Source organism: Phoenix dactylifera, chromosome 1 (genome assembly GCF_009389715.1).
Source record: "Phoenix dactylifera cultivar Barhee BC4 chromosome 1, palm_55x_up_171113_PBpolish2nd_filt_p, whole genome shotgun sequence".
NCBI classification, from domain to species: domain Eukaryota; kingdom Viridiplantae; phylum Streptophyta; class Magnoliopsida; order Arecales; family Arecaceae; genus Phoenix; species Phoenix dactylifera.
Window position 1 is genome coordinate 20148803 of NC_052392.1, and position 10589 is coordinate 20159391.

Here is a 10589-nt window from a genome sequence, read left to right on the forward strand (position 1 = left end):
CAATAATCTTGTCACCGGGTGCCATCTTAGCCGCTTGGATCCCTTTCCCAGGTGCACAGGACTATGGTTTGAAACTCGGTTATGGGCACGCCCACTGTATTCCTAAAGAAAAAAGAGAGAAGGGAGGGGCAGGGGCTTGGTTGGTCAGTTTTGCCTAGGAATAAAGAAATTGCTGGTTCACACAATACACCCCCAACCGCTAGCTACCACCTTAATTTCTTTGTTGGAGAGCCAAACAGCAGATTGATTGTACTCCCTAAAAACATGCAAAATATGAATAGATTCATGAGTAATTAGTAGCATTTGTAGCAAAATTGGATGCATGATAGAAGTTATTTGTCCATTTTCCCATGCAAGTGATAAAGGTTCGTGGATCGCCCTCAATGAACAAGTGACTAGAATGGCATGTTTGTATTACCAGTACTCTTTGACTCTCTCTCATGCTGCCGTTAGCTTTGATATGTTGGTAGATTAGGTTTGAAGGAGCTTAACACGAGAATGACGGGGACTAAAAGGACTTTTGGTCCATGAGATAAAACCATCTGTACCTTTAACATTCTTTAGATCATGAGGACCATCGAGAAAGTGAGGATTTGGAGTGACCCATTTGAGGAGGAGAAAAGGAAGAAGGGCAAGGTGCCTTGTGATGCCTCAAGTCGGCTATCCTTTGAAGCTCATGCGCAGGAACAGCAGCTTAACGGAGGGTGTCGAAGCACTCCTTGGAGATTCTAACCATCACTCAGAAAAGGCTAACCATTAAGAATTAAGTTGTTAAGAACAATTCAAATCAAAGGATCCCATGGAAGACATTTGGTGGAGATTTAACACCCATAGCTGGTGACAGAGCACATGGAAGGAAGCGCGGATGGTGGTCATTAATTTCCCAAGCATATGTGCCTCCATTTCCTTATAGTGGACTCCCCTGCTGAAGCTTTCCAATCAGATACAGTGAATTGTGGCATCAACTCTGAGGCAGGTAAACTTCAGCCTTTCTGATAGCACACACTTCATCAATCATCTGCTTCAGCTCTTGCCAAGATGATCCACCTTCCATCGCCATCCTAGCCGCCTGTGCCAAGCTCTTCACGTTCTCCGCTGCCTCCTTGCCTTTCTCTCCGAGCATCAACTCCCTCACCATCCGCTCCACATCCTCCCTCCTCACCAACCCATCACGAGTGCCGTCGCTCGCCCGAATCCTCAATCCAATCCTCAGCTCATCCGCCACAAACTTGGCATTGGTGGGTTGCTCGGCTATCATGGGCCACGCCAAGAGGGGCACGCCGGCACTAATCCCCTCGATCACCGAGTTCCACCCGCAGTGGCTCACGAACCCTCTGACGCTCTCGATCTCGTGCCTCAGAATCTCCAGTTGGTCCGCCCACTCCCTCACCACCCTCCCCCTCTCGGCCACCCTCTCCTCCAACCCCTCCCCCAGATCCACCCCCTTGGCCCGAACCACCCACAAGAAGTCCAGACCGGACCGCTCCAACCCGGCCGCGATCTCCTTCAACTGTGGCACCGAGATCTCCGCCTGCGACCCGAACGCGACGAACACCACCGGCCGGTTCATGGCCGATCTGGAGTCCAGCCATTCCATCCACTCGGAGCGCCGCTCGGCGGGTTCGGCCTTCGGCCGGGCCAGGCAGAGCGGTCCGACGCACCAGACTTTGGGTCCGATGTTGTCGTTCCAGTGGTCAACGTAGGCCGGCTCCAGTTCATAGAAGCTGTTCGCAACCATTCCATAGCTCTCGTTTGTGGCTTTCGTTACTTCTACGTCAAACACGTACATAGGATGCTGCGGGTTGGGGTCATCGAAGGGCTTGCCGACGTCCGCTTTGGTGAGTCGGAGGTGCGGGAAGCCGGGGACCATGAAGGGCTGGCGATCGTTGTCGAGACCTGTTTGCAGTATGCCTCGGGCACAGATGGTTTTGATGAGAATGGCAAAGTTAGCACACCCATAGAACGAGATCCTTGGAATCCCAAATTTTAATGCAGACTCGTTGGTCCATGGGAGAAAGGGACCGGAGATCAGGAGGCTGATAGCTGGAAGAAGGTTCCCGAGGGCTTGCTCGAAGTGCGACTTGAGTAGTCTCTGACAGGGGCGGCCCAATACATTTGGAGGCCTAAGGCGAATCCAATAGATGAGGCCTTTTTTTTAATAATAAAATTTTAAATAAGTATAAAATATTTTTTAAAAATGATATAAAAATAGATAGTAATCAAGTATAATATTTCAATAAAGATACACGAATCTAATAAAAATAGATAAGAAGTCTTTTCAATTTAATATAATTTTTGAATAAAAATATAGAAAAATAATTAACCTAAAAAAAGAGCCATGAAACTGATTAAATAACTGAGATAATGCTTAATAATACTTTTATTCTGTCAAGTAAGAGCAGAATAGGAAAAGATCATCCTATGGCACTCTTTATGGGAATTATGGTAAAGCAAGAGCAGAATTTGTCCAGGCCTTTTTTAAAAAAGAAAGTAGGGGCATTATGGAAAATTCACTCGATCTAATTAATAAAAATCCCATCCCACCATCTCTCTTTCAAAGTGAGTACCCTTACTTGGTGAGTACCGAAGCAGCTACTGCAGCATCACAGCACAGCAGCCATTCAACACCCCCCCCCCCTCCCCCCTCTTCCCTCCTTTTCTCTCTCTACCCTCCAAGAAGTCCATCTCCAATCCCCCTATCTTTCTTCCCGATGGCCCAGGTGGATCAGGAGTATTGTGAGGGAAGGAAAACCAAGACCAAAACCAAAAAAGAGAAGGGATGAAAGATAAGAGTGGCTTCAGGCGGGTATCAAAACAACCAAATCCCTCCTCTCTCTCTCTCCCTCTCTCTCCCCCTCCACCCAAAACAAAACTACTGTCCCCAACTTCCCAAATTGCTCCTCTGCAGGCCAGAAAACTCTCCACCTCCCTTCCATCAAGGGAGAAGACTCGTAGCCAGCTCCTGTTTCCGTTTTAAAAGGGGCCTTTGCTTCCTTTTGATCACGGTGCCAAAAACTTCCCCCTCTCTCTCTCAATTTCTTTTCTCCCTTCACCTCCCGGGGCCTTCCATTGGCCCGGGGCCTTAGGCGACCGCCTCGATCGCCTAAGGCTCGGGCCGGCTCTGGTCTCAGAGCGTCGATGAAAGGCATGAGGAGGGACATGTCGGGAAGGCGATCGGTTCTCTCGATGCTAGGGGGGAGGGTCGGGACGTTCTCCGGGAAGGGGAGCTCGACGACGGAAGCATCGGTGCCGGCGAGGGAGTCGCGGATGAAGGGAGCGTTGAGAGGGGTGGTGAAGAAGGTGAGGGTGGCGAGGCGGCGGCGGCGGCGGCGGAAGAGGTGGGCTAGATGGATGACAGGGATGGTGTGGCCTTTGGACATGAAGGGAAAAATCGCTACGTGAGGGAGGGCTGAAGAAGAAATTGATGCCATGTTTCACTTACCCTTACGGAGCAGGCAGTGCAGACGGCTTAGCATTTATGCACCATGAAGGGAACTGTAGCTAGAATTAAATTGATGCCATCTTCACCAACTTGGGCCGTTCGACTTCGACTGGTGACCTACCAATAAAAAAATAAAAATAACAAAAAAAATCTCCCAAGCCAACCTCTAAAATGTCCGACGCAGTTAATGGTTGTTGCTAGTTGGCACTACATCTTCAATATCTCTATTATGAGGGCAGCTTAGGCTGATATGTGTCAAGCCCGGCATATTCTGCGAGCCAACACATTTCTACTTGAGGGTGACTCAGCTACATTGAGAAGTTTTGGTTCCAGTATCTCCGGTCATGGGAGATTGTGAGGGAGGTGTGGGGGATACCGGTGGGGGATGCCATATACAGAGTGTCACGCATATTGGAGTTGACCTGGAGACGGCTGCGGAGATGGAATCGGAAGGACGTGGGGAACATCTTTAGGAAAGTAGAGGACGTGGAGGAGGCCATTGCCAAATTACAGTCTGAGGAGGCTAGTAGGGGTGGTCTATCGACAGGGGAGTTGGGGAGACTCAGGTCGTTTCTGTCTATGCATGATTCTCTGCTTCGTCAGCAGGAGACCTTTTGGAGACAAAAGGCGAGAGTGCAGTGGATTCTGGAGGGGGATCGAAATACAAAATTCTTTCATCAGTCGACAATTATCCGGAGGCAGCAGAATAGGATCCGAGTGATCAGGGGGCATGATGGTCAGTTGTCGGAGGACCCTGACACGATTAGGGCAGTGCTGGAGCAGTTCTTCAGAGCTAGATGGACTGAGCAGATCGAGGGTGAGATCTCACCAGACCTTCCATTGTCTTTGGCTGTGTTGTCGGAGGAGAAGAATGCAGTATTGACCAGCCCAGTGTCGGAGAGGGAGATCCAGGAGGTAGTGTGGTCCCTCGAAGGGGACAAGGTGCCAGGGCCGGATGGCTTTTCACCTGTATTTTTCAAGAGGTACTAGAGGTTGGTAGGGCAGGATGTGACGGAGGCCATTCAGCAGTTCCTTAGCTCGGGAGTGATGTCGGTAGACTAGAAGAGAACCCATGTCACCTTGATTCCGAAGTGGCAGGACGCCTCCGAGCCAGGCCATTTTCACCCGATTAGTCTGTGTTCCATCTTGTACAAGGCTACGGCGAAGATATTGGTTATCAAATTGAGAGACATCCTCCCGAAGCTGATCAGTCTAGAGCAGGGAGCATTTGTGGGTGGACGGAGTATTTGTGATGATGTTCTTATTGCTCAGAAATTCATGTTTGATCTCAACAGGGCCACGACCAGGAGGAGTATGATGGGGATAAAGCTAGATATGGAGAGGACATATGATAGGATGAGCTAGGACTTTGTACGACGTGCTTTGCAGGATTTTGGCTTTCATGAGACATAGATCAGATGGGTGCTGGGTTGTGTTAGGGCTCCATCCTTCGCCATCCTAGTGAACGGTACGCCTTCGCATTTCTTTAAGTCCTCTGGTGGGCTGCGCCAGGGATGTCCTCTGTCTCCTCTTTTCTTTATTATTTGTGCAGATGCGTTGTTCAGAGCACTTCAGCATGTAGTTAACACCCAGGAGCTGGAAATCTATAGGCCAGTACAGGAGGCCACCCCGATTTCTCACTTATTTTTCGCTGACGATTGTTTGTTGTTTGCTCGAGCGATGAGGCAGGCTGCTCGGACTATCAGGAGGATTCTTTGGGGCTATTGTGTGGCATCTAGGCAACAGGTCAATCTAGATAAGTCAGCAGTTTGTTTTAGCCCGAAGACAAAACCATGAGTGAAGGCCGCCATTATGGAGGTTCTAGGAGTAGGTGAGTAGGAGGGCACACGTACATATTTGGGGATTTCGGTATCGGGACGACGCCTCCGTAGTGGGGATTGCTCCTCTCTTGAGCTTAGCATCAGACACAAACTAGAGGGATGGCAGATGCAGACACTTTCCATGATCGACAGGGTTATCTTGGTGCGGTCGGTTCTTACATCAGTTCCAATTTACTTAATGACCAATTCCATACTTTTAAGTGAAGCCATTGAGGACACTTGAGCATATCTTCTGGAGCTTCATTTGGGGGAGACGGGACGGCAGAGGAGGAGTCCACCTGATAGCTTAGGAGGTAGTGTGTCAGCCGACTAGCACTGGCGGGTTGGGGGTGCCATCATTAGTGGCTATGCAGGAGGCCCTTGGAGCGAGACATGTAGCCAGATTTATGCTAGAGCCTAAGAGCATGTGGTCCTCACTGTTGAGGGCCAAGTATGGGGCCATCCCAGAGGTGGCGAGCACTTGGGCGCGACGCCACTACTCACTGATTTGGAGGGAGATATGCGCTAGAGCTCCGCGGGTGCTCTCGGCGATTAGATGGGCTATAGGCGGCAGGCGGTCAGTTGATGTACTGGAGGATAGGTGGGTGACAGAGATGCCTATTAGTCGACTGCCGACCATGGTGGACACAGGTAGGTTGGCCGGACTTCGGTTCTATGACCTGCTTGTTCCTGAGGAGGGTAGATGGAGGGAGGGGGTGATCCATGAGGCCTTCGGAGAGCATCTGGCAGAGAGGATCCTCGATCTTCCTATTCCATCCCGGGAGGAGTCTAATAGCACTACCCATATAGTGACGGAAAAATAGTGACGGCCCATTATCAGTCACTATTTGTGACGGATTAGTGACAGACAGAAATTTGGTCACCGTGGCGTGAACTTAGTGACAGATTAGTGACCGACCGGTCACAAAATACGCGGGTAGGGTGGGCGCCAAAACTTAGTGACCACCGTAGTGACGGGATATCTGTCACAAAACTGGTAACCGAAATTGCAACGAGACAGTGACAAATTCACCCGTCACAAAAATTGCAACCCAAATGTTTATAAATTTTTAAAAGATTATTTTTGATAGTGACGGATTATTGATAGAAATTTTCATCACCAAATTTAATTTCTAATTCCAAAAATATTAAAAATAATATTTTTGAATAATTTTAAATAAAAAAAAGAAAAAAAGATAAAAGGAGGAAATCTAAAATGAACTAAGTGTGCCGCGCTTAATTTCTAATCCCCCCCCCCCGACCCGCCTGCCCGCCCGGCGCCAACACCAAAATTCTAATCCCCCTAAACCTTAGCCCCTGCAGCCGCCCCTCAACCCCCCCACACCACACCCACACCCCCCCCCCCGGGCGATCCCTAACCCCTCCTCCTCCCCCCAACCCAAATCCAACAAATCCCTAACCGGAAGGCTGTCCACGGCAGGGATGACCGTCCGGATTTCCTAACCCCTTCTCCTCCTCCCTACGCCGACGAGAGCTACCTGATCTTCTTCGAGTCTCCTCGAATACGGATTCTCGCTTCGAGAGCTCACGTCCGAGGCCAGCATCGCGGGATTTTGTTCTGTATCTCTCGTGAAATGCTCGAGATCGGGGCGGTCTTTCTGATAAGATCTCTTCGCCTTGGATTTTTAATGAAATGCTTGAGATATTGCTTGAGGTACCCGTGCTTGTCCCTTTGTTACTATTTTTATATTTTTTTCTGGGTGATTTCGATGTCTGGTTCATATAAAATGGTGGAACATAAGCTTAATTTATTGGGGTTTTTTTTTCTTGTGATGCGATTTGTGGATATACAACAGAGATTTGGATGATTCTGTGGTTTTTGATGTAATGGGGTAATTTTTTTGGTTGAAGAAAAAGGTCTCCGCCACTTCCAGGAGGCTGCAATTTGTGGATATACAGCAGAGATTTTTGTTTAGCGCTATAGTTCATACTTCTAGGGTTTTCCGACCTCATAATTTGTTCTTTATTTGTTTGTTTTTCTTTGGATTTTGTGCACAGGTGTTGATTCCGATACCAAAACCTACTGGTTTCACTGGTGCCGATCCTTACAAGATGTAAGTCTAATTGAATTTTCGTGTTTTTCTTAATTTGTCTAACATGTCATTTGAATATGCTTCTCTTTAGTCAATTTACTGTATCTGTGTAAGAATTGATGGCTGTATAATTTTCTCTCTTTATAATTGATTCTAAACATTTCATTGCTTTGTTGGAAAAATAATCTCAGCACAAGATAGATAAGCCCTGAATCATGTAAAACATATATCTAACAGCATCATGTACATCAATGAAACTTAATTTCTTTTTCTTCCAGATAGGCTACATTTGGGTATTTAAAGTTATTTACATAGGAGCTAGACTCTCTTCTATGAAATAAAATATATTGATTCTGCTGATTCATTTAGCTATAAATTTCCCTCACAGGCAAATTCAATCTTTGTTATTGATCTTCTTACTGGTATACAGATGCACTCATTTTAATTTAATTTTTAGATCTTCCAGAAGTTTGCTAAATTATATAACAATGCCTTTGAGAAAATCAAGATCGAGTGCTGTTGAGAAAGCCTTGTCTCCTGAAGAACAGCAAGCAAAGGTAAACATACTCATTTTAACCAACTAAATGCTTCTATTTATGCCTCTTAAGTTTTATGCATGACATCTTCATTCCGAATTTTGGTTATCACTTGAAGCATCTTATAGTGTTCACTTGAAAAGCATCTTATAGTTTTCACTTGAAGAGCATCTTAAGCTCCTTCCTTTTTCTGAGAAAGCATGTTAAGATCTTTATGGAATATTATGTCTCACAACATTGTTAAGGGGTTCCTGTTGTATCATGCTTATCATATATAGGTAATGTTGATGCCTTTTCCAAGCAGATAAATGAAGTTCGAAGGATGATTGGTCCATTGTCGGAAGCACTGCCAGACTTCTGTTCAGATGCTTCAATATCAAGGTACCTCTGGTCAAGAAACTGGAATGCAGAAAAGGCAAGTAAAATGCTGAAAGAGACTGTGAAATGGAGATTGAAATACAAGCCAGAAGCCATTCGCTGGGTATGGGTAGAGTTCTTTATGTTCTTGAAGAACTATAGTTTAACACAAGTTGGTCACTGACCAATCAAATTATTTCTGAATTTTAACTCCTCACAAATATAAGAAGAGGCTAGATTTATTAAAACATTAAATCAAAAGGACACAATGACCATTTGCCCACATTTGGCAAGAGCGAAACAAACATTGACAGAACGCAAAGATTAAGTGATCTACCTCCTTCATTTAGTTTATTAGTGTGCCATCATTCAACTGTAAGAAGGAAGAATCTGCATCAAATTTTTATATCTCCAAAGCCCTTATTTTGAAAGAAAGTGCAGATAAGTTGCTATTTATCAACTGCATAGGATTTTTAGAGTCCACTCATTCTTGATATTTTGGTAAAGCCTACATGATTACAAGTTTGTTTGTAGCTTTCTGTTTCCTGATGTAATTTCTTGTTGACTACTAGGAAGATGTTGCCCATGAAGCTGCTACTAGAAAGATTTACCGGGCTGATTACTTTGACAAATATGGAAGATCTGTTCTTGTTATGAGGCTTGGATTTCAGGTGGGAGGGAAATATAAGAGAAAATTGTGAATATTTAATAGATTTCTTCATCATCTGACTCTCAGGTTTCTGCATGACATGAAAGCCATATTGTGACTTTTTGCTTTTAATTTTGTATACGTGGTGGTTTTCTCCTTGAAAAAAGAATGAATGAAAAAACAAAGCCGTGTGGGCCACGTTCATTAGCGTTTCATCGTTCGAGTGTTACTTTATAATTGTACCAGTAGGTTGTGGTGATAATTTTCAAAAACAAAAGTTCTGAACTGGTGGACCAAAATTTTTTCTGTGTCTTTCATTTTTGGGATTATAGGTCTTGCTCGCATGTTATGTTTCAACAAGAAGGAACATGTCAGAGATAACGACCTTTTATATATTACTGTCTTAGGGATTGGGAACCATTTAGTGAGATTATCAGGCTTGTAATTGTTGGTTCTTTTGTTTTGTTTTGTTTTTCCAGTTCCAGTTTTGTAATTTCAACCTACTTATATTAATTCAAAAGGTTTCACTATTTTTGTCTTCCCATCTTCTTTTTTTTTGGTGCTGCAGAAGGAAGGGAAGCTCTCGTCAACTTAGTCTGCAGTGAGGAAGGCAGAGGATGTGGTGAGCAGCATGCTGGCCAAGGGTTTTGTCCTAAGCAAGGATGCCCTCAAGAGAGCCAGGTCCTTTGACGAACGGCACCATTTTATGTCCGACGCCTCAGCTATGGCTTTAGTCCCCTGGAGGATCTCACTGGAATTATTGGGCAAACATCATCCTCTTCTACCTCTACAAGTCAAGCTCCAGAGCTGTACTCGCGTGAAGACTTTCTAGGTATTTTTGAGCACTAAAAGAAAAAATGGCAAGAGGAGGTTCTTCAAAAGATGAGAGAAGAGATTGGCTTTGGACCATGGCAGAACGGGGGGGGGGGGGGGGGGGTAATGGTGATTCTGGTTCTGCTGGTCATGCTTCATTATAATTGCTTTTGCCTTAAATGATAGGTCTTTGCATTTCTAGGAGGAATGAAATCTCTGTTATGACATACTTTTTGTACTTTGATTTTGATGGATTTAGGACATGTTGATGCCTATTTTGAATGACATGTTAAAAAACTTTTGCGTAACGTTGAATGCCTTTGCTATTAATGATATTATTATTATTATTATGAGCCAATCAATGTACCAAATGTACCAGGTTATTGGAATGTGATCAGTGACTAAATTTGGTTACTGAATTGTTTACCAAGTATTGTGACGAGCAGCCATAAATTTAGTGACAGAATTTTGGTTACTAAAAATTGATTCTGCTCAGTGAGTTGTGATAAATTAGTGACGGTAACCTTGTCACTAGATCAGTGACGGAATTAATAATAAATTTAGTGACAAAATTTGTCACCATATTTGTGACGACTAAATTTGTCACTGAAGGTTGTGACAGATCAGTGACCAAATTTGTGACTGAATTCTGTGACAAAATCAATGATCAAGTTACCTTCGTCACTAACTCAATAACTAGTTAGTGACGGAAAATACATAATTTCTTAAATATTTAATTTTTGGATTTGTAATGGTTTAGTGACGGTGATTCTGTCACGGAGTTTAGTGACGGGAATCGCCGCCGTCACTGAGAATTTAGTGACGCTGAGCTTGACATGGTATAGTGACGGAAATTTCCATCACTATACGCGTGTTTTCTGGTAGTGTAGATTAGTATGGGGGCTGACAGGGCGATCT

General features: G+C 45.0%; 1 protein-coding gene across 1 annotated transcript; it reads right to left on the reverse strand.

Moving 5' to 3' along the window:
- Positions 1-359: 359 nt before the first annotated feature.
- Positions 360-3431, reverse strand: LOC103701719 (UDP-glycosyltransferase 90A1-like). Its single transcript, XM_039126224.1, has 2 exons — positions 3117-3431; positions 360-2092 (listed from the first exon to the last, which is right to left on the reverse strand). Exons 1-2 carry the CDS (start codon positions 3429-3431, stop codon positions 962-964), a joined length of 1446 nt encoding a protein of 481 aa, XP_038982152.1. The 3' UTR covers positions 360-961.
- Positions 3432-10589: the final 7158 nt, after the last annotated feature.